Source organism: Eretmochelys imbricata, chromosome 18 (genome assembly GCF_965152235.1).
Source record: "Eretmochelys imbricata isolate rEreImb1 chromosome 18, rEreImb1.hap1, whole genome shotgun sequence".
In the NCBI taxonomy this organism is placed as follows: Eukaryota; Metazoa; Chordata; order Testudines; family Cheloniidae; genus Eretmochelys; species Eretmochelys imbricata.
Window position 1 is genome coordinate 312,059 of NC_135589.1, and position 17,848 is coordinate 329,906.

At 44.5% G+C, this 17,848-nt stretch overlaps 1 protein-coding gene across 24 annotated transcripts in view; it reads right to left on the reverse strand.

Moving 5' to 3' along the window:
- EIF4G3 (eukaryotic translation initiation factor 4 gamma 3) overlaps positions 1-17,848 on the reverse strand; it is a 449,900-nt gene that overhangs the window by 135,592 nt on the left and 296,460 nt on the right. For all 24 annotated transcript variants that reach the window (XR_013348334.1, XM_077837081.1, XM_077837080.1 and 21 more), the window contains one exon: positions 14,859-15,674. Coding sequence is in view for 23 of the 24 variants with exons in the window: in XM_077837081.1 (XP_077693207.1) it covers positions 14,859-15,674 (816 nt within the window). In the remaining variant the exon portion in view is untranslated. The remainder of the gene's footprint in view (positions 1-14,858; positions 15,675-17,848) is intronic.

Sequence of the window (17,848 nt, forward strand, 5' to 3'; positions counted from 1 at the left end):
ACCTTGTGTCTCTGCAGAAGCAGCAATGAGCAGAAATCAAGACAAACATTTTCAGGCTTTCAAAGTGGTGCAGCTATACAAAAAGGTATTTAATAATATCCCCCTAAAACTGCTGGCCATTTGCAGATGAGAAATACTGCCATGAAGAGAAGCTGTCACTGAAAACTTTGTCTTTTCAGATGAAAAGGATACATTTTCTTAAAAGGAATCACTACGGCTTCTTGGGCTCCTTCCTCCCCCTGACAGCTCAGGCCACCCCTTCGTGGCACTCAAAACATCCATACAGGCAACAATGAAGACTAATTAAAACCCAAGGAAATATAATCAACTTGATGTGTTTGAGGTACTTATTTTCTTTCCATCACCTTTTCTCCATTACTCATGGAGCGTGCTAAACAGTCATTGCCAACATAATTTCATCTTCAAGAATATATTTTTTCACATCTTGGACTCAAGGAATACAAGTAATACAAAAAGGACTCAGTCCTGCAAAGTGCTGAGCATTGACCTCATTGTGAACTGTGGGTACTCAACACTTTTTGCAAGTGCTCAACACCTGCCAGAACTGAGACATAAGTCACTCCTAATCTATCACTGAACCTCTCTCTATGGGTTTTTTTAAATTTCGTACATCCATTTTCGTCCCATTCAACTGCAAGGACCATTGTAATATATTAGCACATTTAGAAGGTATCTACAACTAACATCAGAAGGATGGCAGGAAATAGATTAACTGTAATATTGTGTATTTTAGAAAACACATCTCCATAAGTATTTTCCACACACATAGCTTGTTGATAATTGCTCTGGAATGGCTTACTGTTACAACATTGCTCCATGAAACAGAAGTAAATGTCTGACAATGCACAAAGTGGTACAACATATTTATTTAAAGCTTGATGCATCAGCCTTGTATTCCAATCCTACAAATGTCATTATCATTTTAAATATATGAATTGAGAGAGGACAAATGATTGTGTGGTGTTTTATCAAGGTTTTATTGACATGAAGATGGTGGTGAAGCCACTAATGAATTATGCAGGTCATCCTAAGAAGTGCCAATAAAATCTTTACAATCACTCTACTACATGTTTCATATTTGCTGCACAGTTTATAGAGAAACTATTTAAAAATACTTCAGAGCCTTACAATGAGACGCATTGTTACAATATTTCATTTCTGCCTGTAAAATCAAATCCCACTGGAATGCAAAGGGAGCTGCACCTAAATCCTTTAAGATCCTTTGACAAATCCAGCCTGAGTCCAACTGGTCACAACACGGAGGGAGAAGACAATGGTAACAAACAACTTACAGAGCATTACAACATTACTTTATTTTACATACACATGACAACTTTACAATTTTAAGGTCTGATATCATGTGACCTTCCTTGACTAGAAGTGTATGCTGTATGGGCCCTAAGGGAAACCTGGGAATTTCTCCTTAACTTGCCACTGGCGCAGCACTGAATCCTTCACCTCACAGAGCAGTGAAATTTTGGACAGTAGAGAGAGTACATAAGAACAGCCATATTGCATCAGACCAATGGTCCATCCAGCCCAGTATTCTCTCTTCCAATAGTGGCCAATGCCAGGTACTTCAGAGGGAATAAACAGAACAGGTAATCATCAAGTGATCCAAGCCCTGTCGCCCATTCCCAGCTCCTGGCAAACAGAGGCTAGGGACACTACAGAGCATGGTTTGCATCCCTGTCCATCCTAGCTAATAGCCACTGATGGATCCATCCTCCAGGAACTTAACTAATCCTTACCCTGGTATAGTCTTGGCCTCACAACATCCTCTGGCATAGAGTTCCACAGACTGACTGTGCATCGTGTGAAGAAATACTTGCTTTTGTTTGTTTGAAACCTGTTGCCTATTAATTTCATTTGGTGATTCCTAGTTCTACTGTTATGAGAAGGAGAAAATAACACTTCCTTGTTTACTTTCTCCACACCAGTCACGATTTTATAGACCTCAATCATATTCCCCCTTAGTCATCTCTTTTCCAAGCTGAAAAGTCCCAGTCTTATTAATCTCTCCTCACACAGAAGCTGTTCGAAACCCCTAATGTTTTTCATGCCCTTTTCTGTACCTTTTCCAATTAAAATATATCTTTTTTGAGATGGTGCGGCCACATCTGCATGCTGTATTCAAGAAAATACTCCATGTCTAGTTGGCAGCCGGTATCAAGTGGAGTGCCCCAAGGGTCGGTCCTGGGGCCGGTTTTGTTCAATATCTTCATTAATGATCTGGAGGATAGTGTGGACTGCACCCTCAGCAAGTTTGCAGATGACACTAAACTGGGAGGTAGATACGCTGGAGGGTAGGGATAGGATACAGAGGGACCCAGACAAATTGAGGATTGGGCCAAAAGAAATCTGATGAGGTTCAACAAGGACAAGTGCAGAGTCCTGCACTTAGGACGGAAGAATCCCATACACTGCAACGGACTGAATGGCTAGGCAGCAGTTCTGCAGAAAAGGACCTAGGGGTTACAGTGGACAAGAAGCTGGATATGAGTCAGCAGTATCCCCTTGTTGCCAAGAAGGCCAATGGCATTTTGGGATGTATAAGTAGGGGCATTGCCAGCAGATCGAGGGTTGTGATCATTCCCCTCTATTTGCCATTGGTGAGGCCTCATCTGGAGTACTGTGTCCAGTTTTGGGTCCCACACTACAAAAAGGATGTGGAAAAATTGGAAAGAGTCCAGCGGAGGGCAACAAAAAGGATTAGGGGGCCGGAGCACATGACTTATGCGGACAGGCTGAGGGAACTGGCATTGTTTAGTCTGCAGAAGAGAAGAATGAGGGGGGATTTGATAGCTGCTTTCAACCACCTGAAAGGGGGTTCCAAAGAGGATGGATGTAGACTGTTCTCAGTGGTAGCTGATGACAGAACAAGGAGTAATCGTCTCAAGTTGGAGTGGGGGAGGTTTAGGTTGGATGTTAGGAAAAACTTTTTCACTAAGAGGGTGGTGAAGCACTGGAATGGGTTACCTAGGGAGGTGGTGGAATCTCTTTCCTTAGAGGTTTTCAAGGTCAGGCTTGACAAAGCCCTGGCTGGGATGATTTAGTTGGGGATTGGTCCTGCTTTGAGCAGGGGGTTGGACTAGAACCTCCTGTCCCTCCCAACCCTGAGATTCTATGATTCTATGCTTCTAAAATATAATATTGCTTCTATACAAGTCCATGGCATACCATGCACTTATATAGAAGCAATATTATACTTTCTGTCTTATTATCTATCCCTTTCCTAATCATCCCCAACATTTAGTTAGCTTTTTTGACCATTGCTGTACACTGAGTGGCTGTTTCCAGAGAACAATGAGTCCAAGATCTCTTTTCTGAGTGGTAACAGCCAATTTAGACCCCATCATTTTATATATATACTTGGGATTATGTTTTCCAATGTGCATTACTTTGCATTTGTCAATACGGAAATTAATCTGCCATTTTGTTGCCCAGTCCTCCAGTTTTGTGAGATCCCTTTGTAACTCTTTGCAGTCTGCTTTAGACTTAACTATCTTGAGTAGTTTAGTATCATCATCTGCAAATTTTGCCACCTCATTATTTAAAAAACAGTTACCTACCTTTCATAACTGTTGCTCTTCAAAATGTGTTGTTCATTTCCATTCCATTCTAGGTGTGCACACACCCACGTGCGCGGTTGTCGGAGATTTTTGCCTTTACAGTATCCGAAGGGCCAGCTTTGGAGCCTCCCTGAGTGCCGCGCTGATGCGTTGGTATATCAGGTGCTGCCAGCCCTACGCCTTCTCAGTTCCTTCTTGCCGGCAACTCCAACAAAGGGGCAAGAGAGCGGGTATTGGAATGGACATGAGCAACACATCTCGAAGAACAACAGTTATGAAAGGTAGGTAACCATTTTTTCTTCTTCGAGTGTTTGCTCATGTCAATTCTATTCTAGGTGACTCACAAGCAGCGTTCCCTCTAATTTTTCCCACCCATGTGCAGAATGAATTTTGTTATGTCCACAAATATGGAGGTGATGTGTAACACATCACCTCCATATTGGCGCACATAACAAAATTCATGTGGCAGACTGGGGCCAAGGGGTTCAGAGTGTGGGAGGGGGCTCAGGGCTGGGGCAGAGTGTTGGGGTGCAGCCGGGGACGCGGGGGTCAGGGTTGGGACAGACAGTTGAGGTGTGGGGGGTGAGGGCACAGTGGGGCTCCCCAGGGCTATGGTGGGGAGAGAGGACTCCCCTGCCCCCACGCTCTCTCCCCGCAGCAGCACCTGGGCTGGGGTGGGGGAGAGGCGCCTCTCCAGGCCGTGGCAGATCCAGGCCAGCCTAGGTTCAGGCCGGGGAAGGGTGCGCCTGTCGCCTGTCAGTTTGGTGCTGGGCTGCGGCGGGGCACCTGTCCCCCGGTCGCATCAGATTTGGCACTGGGCTGGGTTGGGGTGAGGAGAGGGGCGATGCAGCAGGTCTGGGGCTAGGGGATAGGTAGCTGTGCGGCCACACAGCTTAGAGGGAACTTAGCTCACAAGCAGTATCAATGGAGGTGGACTCAGAGTTCAGAGTCTTGCAGCTTGCAGCACTGTTTGGCCGGAATACGCTGTTCTGAGGCCTAGCACACGAACCTTTTCCATTTGGCCAGGTAAGTTGCTCTGGTGAAGGGTTTCCTGCTACCCAGTAAGACCTGCTGAACATGGGCTGAGCATGCCCATTTGTCCACACTTAGCCATGCAGTAGCCAAGCCACCAAGTGCAGCGCCACCAGGTTTGGGTGCAAAAGGCTGCCGTAGTTCTGGGATAGCAGATCCAGCCAGAGGGGCAGCTGCAGTGGGGAGGCTACCAAACGCAGCAATGTGCCAAACCAGTGCTGGCAAGGTCACGCGGGGGCTATTAGGATAATTCTTGCCCTGTATTGCTTGATCTTCACAAGAACTCTGTGAATCAACAGCACTAGCGGGAAGGCATACATTAGCACTCCCGACCAAGGAATGAGAAAGGCTTCTGACAGGGAGCCCCTGTCCATCCCCCCCATTGAACAAAACATATGGCACTTTCTGCTCCGCCTGGATGCGAGCAGGTCCACGTGGGGAGTCCCCCACCCCTGGAAGATGGAGCGACCACTTGTGGTGAGACAAGAAAGTCCTGCTGAGGTGATCTGCCAAGATGTTCCTGGTTCCAGACTGGTGTGTGGCTATCAGATGGATGGCATGCCGCACACAATGATGGAGAGCTTCTTGACAAAGGGCCGAAGACCTGACACCACCCTGCCTGTTGATGTAATACAACGGCGATATTGTCCATCAGGACCTGCACCACATCTGCCCTTCAGGTGGGGTAAGGAAGCCTGGCAGGCCAGAATAACTGCTCTTAGCTCCCTGACATTGATGTAGAGGGTCAGATCATCCTGCAACCAGTGGCCCTGGGTGCTCAGCTAGACCAAGTTGCCTCCCCAGCCCAGGTCCAAAGCATCAGAGGCCAGGGTCAATGATGGGGATGGGATTACAAAGGGGACTCCCTCCAGCACTGATCCGGGGTCTAACCACCAATCCAGGGACGATCTGATGTGGTCCGGCACCCTGACTACCTGGTCTAGGTCATGCCTGTTGGGGATGTAGACAGATGCCACCCATGCTTGCAGAGGCCGGAGATGGAGCCGAGCATGGCTGACCACATACGTACACACCGCCATGTGGCCCAACAGCCGCAGGCAGGTGTGAGCCATGGTGAGCTGGTTGTTCTTTACATGTGAGATCACGGCCGATATGGCCTGAAAATGAGCTTCCGGAAGGAAGGCTCTTGCTTGTGTGGAGTTGAGAACTGCCCCAATGAACTCTATTTGCTAGACAGGCATTAAGATGGATTTTTTCTCATTTATTAACAGGCCCAGGTCGTGGCAGGTGGAACACACCAGATTGAGGCTCCTCTGCACTTGCTCCCGAGACCTGCCTTTGATGAGCCAGTCATCGAGATATGGGAAGACCTGGACCCCTTGACATCTCAGGTAAGCAGCCACTGGCGCCATACATTTTGTGAACACCCTCAGGGCCGATGAGAGGCCAAAGAAAAGCGCCATGACTTGAAAATGGCATCTGCCCACTATGAAATGGAGGAAATGTCTGTGACCTTGGAATATGGAAATAAGCATCCTTCAAGTCAGGGGTGGCGTGTACGAGTCTCCTGGATCCAGGGAGGGGATGATGGAGGCCAGGAAGACCATGCGAAACTGCAACTTTTTGAGAGACTTGTTGAGGTGATGCAGGTCCAGAATGGGTCTGAGGTCCCGTTTTGCTTTCGGGATTAGGAAGTAGTGGGAATAGAACCCTTTTCCCTTCATGTCCTGAGGGACCTCCTCCACTGCCCCTAGGTACAGGAGGTTCTCAGCCTCTTAGACGAGTAGTTACTTGTGAGAACGGACCCAGAAGAGGGGAGGCGGGAGGGAGGGGTGGCCGAAAACTGCAGGGGATAGCCCCGATATACTATGTCCACCACCCACTGGTCCGAGGTGACCCACGACCAGGCCGAACGGTAGGGACGAAGATGGACGAGGAAAGAACAAGGTGGATCTGGGGAACTGACTGGGGCGTTGCTCTCGAGTGAACCTTCAAAATGAACGCTTCTGGTCCCTGGGATGTTTGGCTGGGCTGCAAGGGTGAGTGGAGGAGGAAGGGCGGCAACGACTAAAGCTCATTTCTCTATCCCTTCTCCTTGCAGGTCCTTGACGAGGCTGCCGGTCTTGGCGGCAGGGGGAGTGGAACTCTTTCCATGCAGACTGCTGCATATGCATGCCCAGAGAGTGCAGAGTGGCCCGAGTGTCCGAGAGACCGTTCCCATTGAATGGGAAGTCCTGTATTGTGTCTTGGGACAGACCAGTGGTGTGAAGCCAGGAGCTGCATCTCTTGGGACAGACCAGTGGTGTGAAGCCAGGAGCTGCACCTCATGAAAACCGCCGCCGCAACTACCCTAGCCACTGAGTCTGCCACATTCCATGCCATCTGGAAAGCACACTTAGCTTCAACAGTGCCTCTAAAGGGGGCGCCACACCTGGCCCTACAGATACCGCTAAGGCAAAAATCTACGACAACGGCGCACATGCACACACAGAATGGAATAGACATGGGCAAGCACTCAAAGAACCACCCTTTTTCCAGATCATTTATGAATATGTTGAACAGTGCTGGACACAATACAGATCCCTAAGGGGATATCACTATTTACCTCTGTCCATTCTGAAAACTAACAATTTATTCCTAACCTTTGCTTCCTATCTTTTAACTAGTTACTGATCCATGAGAGGGGCTTCCCTCTTATCCCATGACAGCTTACTGTGCCTAAGAACCTTTAGTGAGGGACCTTGTCAAAGGCTTTCTGAAAATCTAAGTACACTATATCCACTGGATCACCCTTGTCCACATGCTTATTGACCCCCTCAAAGACTTCTAGAAGATTGGTGAGACATGATTTCCCTTTACAAAAATCATGTTGACTATGTCCCAACAAATCATGTTCATCTATGTGTCTGATAATTCTGTTCTTTCCTATAGAAAGAAGAAATTTCACATGTTGGGGAAGAGGGACAGAAGAAAACATGCCATTTTTTAAAACAATTTATTTGTGAAGCTCCTCAGAGATTTGAAATGTTAGAAACAGTCCTTGTGGAATTTGATTATTAGGTAGAATGAAGATGAGGTGGCCAAAAGCCCGAGGTGAATTGAATTAATTGTATGGATATCTCCACAACAGGCAAGTGGTACATGTGATTGCCTCTTTGTATATACGTTATACATTCAAACACATACACACACCTTTTAGCACAGTGAATATTGCTCACTGGCATACTACAAAAGTTGCAGTATGCAATCTATTATAGTTATTGTTACATTAATGACATTAACTATAAATTACTCACCCATTTGCCTGGAGAAGGATATGGTATTTTTGTTTGTTTTTTAAATGAGTAAAGTAGCATTACTTTTTCATCATCATGGGAGTAATGTTTGTATCTGGGCTGGTAAATTTTTGTGATGATATTGCACCTCTGGTTTAACAGTTATTTAAATACCCCATGCACAAAGGCTCTCTGTTCCATAACTATCATTTAGGGTCTAGAAAACCACTGGAGAAAACAAACAAATATATGATGGCTGATTTCTTATGACAGAGTATCTCGTGTTCTTCCACTCCTCATTCATAAAGAGAAATGTCAGAATACAAATAAGTAACTACATAATTATACTGGATGAACTGAGATGTTCCATTGCAACAGAAAGTAGAGTTAAACTGCAATGTGGAGCATGGACCTCATTCTCCATTGCCTTGAACCTTTTGAAGTAATTTATATCTTACAAAGTAGGTGTAAAAAGTTACCATTCCAATTTGCTAGCATTTTACAGCCAATTAGCACAGAAAGTCTGTGCCCTTAGAGGGAAACAAGTATTGATGTTCTGCCCACTTTGGTGTAGGGGTGCAGGAGGCTAGCGTATGCCACACTGCCTAACATGTATGGCACCGCCATGCAGTATGGTGGTGGGGATGGGTAAGGCTGTATGAGAGAGACCAGAAAGTTGAAGGATGTCCAGAAATTGGTACTGAGGGTCTTAAACATCTTTCACTGGAAGGTTGAGGGCAGTAGCCATGTGATGGAGCAGGGACTGATATTGCATGTGGTCACCAGGTGTGAGACGGAACGTGGAATAAAGGCATTTTCTAGTGACAAAGTGCTTGTAGGGATGGGTGGTTCTGGAGGTGTCGCCAGGACCGGCAGTGCTGATGGAGCAGGACCATCCAAGGGTTCATCCTGGATAGTGGCAGTATGGGAAGGAGATGCACTGTGTGGGCGATGTATACCACGATGATGCTAGGGGTACCATGAGGGCCAGTTAGGTCAGGAGTAGGGGTTGCCATGCATCGACGTTGCCTGTGGGTTTCTGGACTAGGAGTTAGATGCAGGAATGTAGTCCAGAGGGTGCCAAGGATCAGGACTGTAAGAGCAGGCCAGGGAAAAGGCTGTGTCCGGTTCGGTAGACCAGTCAGACTCCAAGGGTTCTGGAAAGGGAGGAGCTGTCGGCACTGGTGGAACCAATGGTGCCAGGCATGGTGGAGGAGGACGGTTGAAGAGCAAGAGGGGCTCGTCTGTCCTGGAGCCAGTGGAGAATGATGGAGGACAAGGGGTTCATCGACTAGAGAAGGGAGTACAGAGTGCAGGGGAGTACCTGCGAAGGGTAGCCAAAGTTCCGCTGACAGCGTGAGAGGCGATGGACAGCCTGGAGTGCCTGGGACCGGATGCATCAAGCCTAAGGGTCCCAATGGAGTTGACAGTGCCAAGAGCGAGGTAGAAGGTCCCACTGCTGGACTACATGGGGCTGATGGTAAGTGGTGGCATTAGGAACGGTGTTGCGTGCGCACTCTCTTAGGGGCTGAAGCCACAGCCAGAACTTCTGTTGCAGCATATGACTTCTCACCCGACCAATCGCAGCTCGTGGAAGAAATGCGTTGTTCTGAGATGGTCGCGATCAGGGAGCCGCCCTTGTGCCTGTGCTTCTTGTGCACACAGTCGGGCTTCAGTGGGTGCGGCAGTGCTGCATATGAGGAGCCAAGTGAGGCACTTACCGCCAGTGACGGGTGTCACTCTGGTGGTTCCATTGGAGCCAGGTCTTGTTGCGCATGTGGGCACATTGCCTCCTCTATTAAAAAGTTATGGAGATGAAGTGCATGAGCTTCTCAGGTCCGTGATGGAAATGAGTGGCAAATGGAGCAGCAGGAAACTATATGGGCTTCACCCAGGCAGTAGAGACAACAGGTGAGCTCGTCACTCACTGAGAAGGAGCGAGGGCACAAGGTGCAGTTTTTGAAGCTGGCTTGATGGGATTGGGCCGGGAAGGGTGGAGAAGTCCCCAAAGGGGAAAGTACAATAAAATAACCTAACTATACTAAGAATGTAAAACTATCGAACTAAAGAGGAGGAAAATGGGAATTATATACAGTTAAAAAGGGTCGAACACAATACTCTTTGGTGACTAAGAAGACGTAGGAACAAACGGATCCAACTGTGGCCATGCAGCGGTAAAAGGGAACTGGAGCGGCGTTGACCCGCGCAGCATCTTAAAGCCTGGGATGCACCACTTGCCGACGCAAGACACACATGGGGGGGGGTGGGGAACGGACACTACTATGAACAGTTCCAGCTCCGGCACATGGTGCGCATGCACACTAGCATTTGTAATTCATATAAGGACCAGCACTTGAAGAAGAATCAGGACTTCAAGGAAGATTACACAAAACCTGAGGAATATTTTTTTCCATATTTCTAAAAACATTTTTTCAGAGACTGTGTGTTGGGCTATTTACCAATAATGAAATTAAAGCATTAAAATTAAAATCTTCATAATAAAAAAACCAAAACATTGTATATAATAATTTTGAATTTAAACTATGGTAGATCTAAAAGCAAACTACAATCCTATAATTTAGGAGCTGATCATATAAATTGTTACTTACACAAGTAGTCCTATTCCACTATTGAACCAATGAAGAAATTAAATGTGTGTTATGAAACGGCTGAGACTGAGAGAAGACTGTTATTGCAAGAGCAATGACAAATTTAAAACAGGAGAAGGCAGAAGAAAATTATTAACTGAAAAATATCTGATGTTATACAGATGGTGAAAAGCCTGTTTAGATCCAGCATGCAAATTATTTACAGGAATATGGCATAATTTTCAGCCATCTCACAGCTTTTCACAGAAGTAATTTAATATCAGAAAATAATACAGTAGATGTAATTAATTAATGCCATTACACATTTATAAATGCATTTGTGAAAGGATAAAATATAAATTGACAGAAAATCATAATGATTTTTTCCTGTTCAAGTTCACTTTGTCTCTGTATATAACAGGTTTTAAAACCCCTTAGGAACTTCTTATGCAGGGGTAGTCAATTATTTTGTGTCATGGTCCACATTTCTTGGTCAAGGTACAGTCAAGGTGCTGACTCCAGAGAAAATAATATTAAAAAACCCAATAATAATAAGTAAATAAAAGATTTCAGGGTCTGTTCTAAAGTCTCTGGCAGTCTGAATTTGCCCCACGGTCCGCCTATTGACTACCCCTGTTCTGATGCCTAACACTTGAAAGCTGAAGTGGTCTATCTGTGACTGAAACTCTTCTGAAAGTAGCAGTAAGACCAATGCAGAAGGAAAGGTCTAGAAGTGAAAGGTAAATACTGTAAGTGTAATGAAATTACAGGTAAAATTTTGCCCACGGATACTTCACTGTAGTCTAATGGGAACCATATTTGATCATCCATGGGCAGAATCTGGTCCTATAGGTTTCAGGCTGGCAGCCTTTAAAATAGTTCTGATATGTGAAAAATTATGTGTAATATCAGAAAAATCTTTAATTTTTCTCATTTTCTCTTGTCCTTCAATAACAAAAAATGAGTAAACTTTCAGTTTCATGTAAAGAGTATTTTACAAAATTAACCCCCCAACACAGACACAAATCTTGCAGTACGCACTGTTGATTAATGGAAATAACACACTTAGGTGACAGGTTTCAGAGTGGTAGCTGTGTTAGTCTGTATCAGCAAAAAGAACGAGGTGTACTTGTGGCACCTTAGAGACTAACAGATTTATTTGGGCATAAGCTTTCGTGGGCTAAAACCCACTTTCAGATGCATGCAGTGGAAAATACAGTAGGAAGATATATATACACAGAGAACATGAACAAATGGGTGTTGCCATACCAACTATAATGAGACTAATCAATTAAGGTGGGCTATCATCAGCAGGAGAAAAAAAACTTTTGTAGTGATAATCAGGGTGGCCCATTTCCAACAGTTGACAAGAAGGGGTGAGTAACAGTAGGGGGAAAATTAGCATGGGGAAATAGTTTTTACTTTGTGTAATGACCCATCCACTCCCAATCTTTTTTCAAGCTTAATTTAATGGTGTCCAGTTTGCAAATTAATTCCAATTCTGCAGTCTCTCATTGGAGTCTGTTTTTGAAGTTTTTTTGTTGGAGTACTGCGACTTTTAGGTCTGTAATTGAGTGACCAGGGAGGTTGAAATGTTCTCCGACTCGTTTTTGAATGTTGTTATTCTTGACATTTGATTTGTGTCCATTTATTCTTTTACGTAGAGACTGTCCAGTCTGGCCAATGTACATGGCAGAGGGACATTGCTGGCACATGATGGCATATATCACATTGGTAGATGTGTAGGTGAACGATCCTCTGATAGTGTGGCTGATGTGATTAGGCCCTATGATGGTGTCACCTGAATAGATATGAGGACACAGTTGGCAACGGGCTTTGTTGCAAGGATAGGTTCCTCGGTTAGTGTTTTTGTTGTGTGGTATGTGGTTGCTGGTGAGTATTTGCTTCAGGTTGGGGGGCTGTCTGTAAGCAAGGCCTGGCCTGTCTCCCAAGATCTATGAGAGTGAGGGATTGTCCCTCAGGATAGGTTGTAGATCCTTGATAGAGAGGTTTTAGTTGGGGGCTGAAGGTGACGGAAAGTGGCGTTCTGTTACTTTCTTTTTTGGGTCTGTCCTGGAGTAGATGACTTCTGGGTATTCTTCTGGCTCTGTCAATCTGTTTCTTCACTTCAGAAGGTGGGTATTGTAGTTTTAAGAACGTTTGATAGAGATCTTGTAGGTGTTTGTCTCTATCTGAGGGACTGAAGCAAATGTGGTTGTATCTTAGAGCTAGGCTGTAGACAATGGATCGTGTGATGTGTTCTGGATGAAAGCTGGAGGCATGTAGGTAAGTATAGTGGTCAGTAGGTTTCCGGTATAGGGTGGTGTTTATGTGACCATCGCTTATTAGCACTGTAGTGTCCAGGAAGTGGATCTCTTGTGTGGACTTGTCCAGGCTGAGGTTGATGGTGGGATGGAAATTGTTGAAATCATGGTGGAATTCCTCAAGGGCTTCTTTTCCATGGGTCCAGATGATGAAGATGTCATCAGTGTAGTGCAAGTAGAGTAAAGGCGTTAGGGGACGAGAGCTGAGGGAGTGTTGTTCTAAGTCAGCCATAAAAATGTTGGCATACTGTAGGGCCATGCGGGTACCCATAGCAATGCTGCTGACTTGAAGGTATACATTGTCCCCAAATGTGAAACAGTTGTGGGCGAGGACAAAGTCACAAAGTTCAGCCTCCAGGTTTGCTGTGACATTATCGGGGATACTGTTCCTGACGGCTTGTAGTCCATCTTTGTGTGGAATCTTGGTGTAGAGGGCTTCTACATCCATATTGGCCAGGATGGTGTTTTCTGGAAGATCACCGATGGACTGTAGTTTCCTTAGGAAGTCAGTGGTGTCCCAAAGATAGCTGGGAGTGCTGGTAGCGTAGGGCCTGAGGAGGGAGTCTACATAGCCAGACAATCCTGCTGTCAGGGTGCCAATGCCTGAGATGATGGGGCGTCCAGGATTTCCAGGTTTATGGATCTTGGGTAGCAGATAGAAGACCCCTGCTCGGGGTTCTAGGGGTGTGCCTGTGCAGATTTGTTCCTGTGCTTTTTCAGGGAGTTTCTTGAGCAGATGGTGTAGTTTATTTTGGTAACCCTCAGTGGGATCAGAGGGTAATGGCCTGTAGAATGTGGTGTCAGAGAGCAGCCTAGCAGCCTCTTGTTCATATTCTGACCTATTCATGATGACGACTGCACCTCCTTTGTCAGCCTTTTAGATTATGATGTCAGAGTTGTTCCTGAGGTTGTGGTGCTTTAGCAACATTTGGTCCTGTTAATTATTAAATAAACCTATGCATAATATTATACCCAACATTACTTTAGAATAGCTAAATGCAAATCATCCACTGATTCACAAATTTTCCACCCTTTATGTTTTCAGAAACAACGATCTTCCACGTAAAATGAAGCAAATGCAGCAAATAAAAAAAAAAATGGGTGAACTAATCCATTTAAAGTTAGAATCACAAAGTTCTTATAGGAGAGTTTAAACCAAATGTAGTTAACAATTCTGGGACAAAAATGCAGGCTTTAGAAGTAATTACAGAGGTTTTGCATCTAATTTCTGGGTTCCAAATCATTCATAAACAATTTTCAACCTTCCTGGACTACTATGTATAGTTTTGTTTTTTTAAAACCAGAAATATTGAAATATGGTATAACAATAAAGTCTCTTGAGCAGGGAAGACCATTTTACTTATGTGACGGGGTATATTGTAACATTGCTTTCGTAGTGGAAAATGGATGCACTGTTAAAATTAAGTTAGGATGGGTAGATCTAGTGTGTTACATTTGGCATTTCAGCCATCTAAAGCACGTAAGTGTCCAACTCATTTATCACTTTCAGAAATATTATTTTTTGACACTGTTGTCCAAAATGCAAGGCTATGAAATAGCTTGCTCAGAAGGTTCACATTCAAGGATTGATGAATATTACAGCTGTTTTTGGTGCAGGATGACAAATCAAAAGAAGCTGGTTGTTCAGCCAGCCAGCTGGTGTTAGAGAGAAGGAGAGTGATGTCTTTCAGGTTTCCTGGCTGGACACACATGGGGTGCAGTTCTGTCCCCTGCCCCCATTGAAACAAAATAAACCAAAAGCTGATATAAAGTGAACAAATCCTAAGATATATTTAATAAATAACACATTCTTATGGAACATCTAATAACCTATCCCTTATATGAAGATCAGAGTTACATAGTATAACAAACAGTAATAACCTCATTAGTTTTACTGGATGTGCTTATTAATTAAGGATTAACGTTCTCTGATTAAACCAGTGGTGATTTGGTACAAGCTAGATCCAGGGGTGGGGACAGAGGGAAGGTAAAGGAACTACACTGAATAAAAATGGTACCCAATAACCCCCCTTTCTCTCTGTCCTCAAGTTTAATGCATGCTGGACCATAATGTCAAGAACTTACCTGGTACAGGGTTCTTCCTGGAGTTTAAATTCTGAGACTCTGCATTCTCCTCCGGTTGCCCATCTGCTTCCACCTCTTCTTTCTTTTGAGTATCTTTTACAACTTCATTAAGGGTAGTTCTTCTGCTCTCCTCTCCATCTAAATCTCCCTGAACAGCAGGGAGGGAAATTGGAGATGGAAGAAGAGGAGGAAGAGGAAGAGGAGGGGAAGGAGGTGTTGTAGTGGTAACAGCAGCAGAAACAGGAATAGGAGGAGTTAGAGGAGGAGAGGGAGAGGTGGAAAGAGCAATGGAAGATGGTACACTTTCCACTTCTGCAGGAAGGCCTTCCAAAATCTCAAATTCAAGAGTCAATGGTGCAACTTCCTGTTGAACTATTTCTGCTATGCCATCTGTAGCAGTTACTTTTTCATTAACTCCATTAATTTCATTAATTAGATTAGTACTAGCAGTCACTGGAATATCACTAGTTGCTACAGTACTAGGCTCCTTGCACGTATCAGCATCAACCTCTTCTATTGGTGAAGGGTCTGATTCTTCTGTGCAGGGTGTGGCACTGGATATAGGCATTGTTTCCTCTTTCGGGGAAGTTAGTTCACAGCTCTCCTCTGAGTCAACTGTGAATGTAGATTTACTAGGAGCAGCAGCAGCAATAGGAACAAGAGGGACTGGTGATGCAGCAAGAGGAAGTTCTGGTGGTGGTTCCTCAGAGGCAGCCTCAGAGGTCTGGTCAGCTTGATCTTTTTTCTCCCCACTAGGCTCTGGTCTGAGGACTGGGGAAGGAGATTTTAATACTGAATCTGGTTTTGGCTTCTCTTCTAGGGAAGAAAAAAAAACAACATTACAAGGACAGATTACAGAGTAGCAGCTGTGTTAGTCTATATCTGCAAAAAGAACAGGAGGACTTGTGGCACCTTAGAGACTAACCAATTTATTAGAGCATAAGCTTTCGTGAGCTACAGCCCACTTCATTGGATGCCTAGAATTAAACATACAGTAAGAAGACATATATATACACATACAGATAAGCTGGAAGTTTCCATACAAACTGTAAGAGGTTACAGAGTAACAGCCGTGTTAGTCTGTATTCGCAAAAAGAAAAGGAGTACTTGTGGCACCTTAGAGACTAACCAGTTTATTTGAGCATGAGCTTTCGTGAGCTACAGCTCACTTCATCAGATACCTGATGAAGTGAGCTGTAGCTCACGAAAGCTCATGCTCAAATAAACTGGTTAGTCTCTAAGGTGCCACAAGTACTCCTTTTCTTTGTAAGAGGTTAATTAGTTAAGATAAGCTATTATCAGCACGAGAAAAAAACTTTTGTAGTGATAATCAAGATGGCCCATTTACACAGTTGACAAGAAGGTGTGAGGATACTTAACTTAGGGAAATAGATTCAATATGCGTAATGACCCAGCCACTCCCAGTCTCTATTCAAACCCAAGTTAATGGTATCTAGTTTGCATATTAATTCAAGCTCAGCAATTTCTCTTTGGAGTCTGTTTTTGAAGCTTTTCTGTTGCAAAATTGGACAAAAGGACAGATTAGTTTACCAATTTAGTTTTAACTAGCCATGCTTAGGGTCCTTTTCACTGCTCCACTCTGTGTTCTGTCCATTATTCCAGGAGCTCCTTGGAAGAACTGCAGAAGCAGCAGCTAACCTTTAAATCTAAAGTGAGAACCAAGACTCTCGGGGAATATTTAATGGACAGTTGAAGTTTTAAGAACAAAAGTCTTTTCAAGAAATCACCCTTTTCTTGAGCAAAGCATACTTAGAAACCTTAACTACGGAAGACAGGTTTGTTAAGTCTGGAAACCTACAGAGATTTTGTTGCTCAAAACAGGACTCTTCTTCCTAAAAATGACAATGAACACAAAACAAAAATAAACGTAAGTTAAATTCTAGGGAAGAGGACAGAATGGCTTAGTGGACGGCGTGTAACACTGAGACCCAGGAACTACAACATTCTGAAATTCATTCTAAAAATGAATCCCTCTGTGACCTTGAGCAAGTCACAACTCTAACTTTCTCTATTTGTAAAATGGGAATACTACTATTTGCCAAACTGAGTAGACTGTTGTGATGATTAGTAATTTGTTTATTGCTTTAAGGATGCAAAACACCATGCTATTATTAAGAAGTGAGATAATTTGACAAGTAATTATAGAATCTCAGGGTTGGAAGGGACCTCAGGAGGTCATCTAGTCCAACTCCCTGCTCAAAGCAGAACCAAGCCCCAACTAAATCATCCCAGCCAGGGCTTTCTCAAGCCTGATCTTAAAAACTTCTAAGGAAGAAGATTCCACCACCTCTCTACGTAACGCATTCCAGTGTTTTACCACTCTCCTAGTGAAAAAGGTTTTCCTAATATCGAACTTAAACCTCCCCCACTGCAACTTGAGACGATTACTCCTTGTTCTGCCATCTGGTACCACTGAGAAAAGTCTAGATCCATCCTCTTCGGAACCCCCTTTCAGGTAGTTGAAAGCAGCTATCAAATCCCCCCTCATTCTTCTCTTCCACAGACTAAACAATCCCAGTTTTCTCAGCCTCTCCTCATAAATCATGTGTTCCACTCCCCTAATCCTTTTTGTTGCCCTCTGCTGGACTCTCTCCAATTTTTCCACATCCTTCTTGTAGTGTGGGGCCCAAAACTGGACACAGTACTCCAGAGGAGGCCTCACCAATGTCGAATAGAGGGGAACGATCACGTCCCTTGATCTGATGGCAATGCCCCTACTTATACATCCCAAAATGCCATTGACCTTCTTGGCAACAAGGGCACACTGTTGACTCATATCCAGCTTCTCGTCCACTGTCACCCCTAGGTCCTTTTCTGCAGAACTGCTGCCGAGCCATTCGGTCCCTAGTCTGTAGCGGTGCATGGGATTCTTCCGTCCTAAGTGCAGGACTCTGCACTTATCCTTGTTGAACCTCATCAGATTTCTTTTGGCCCAAACCTCTAATTTGTCTAGGTCCCTCTGTATACTA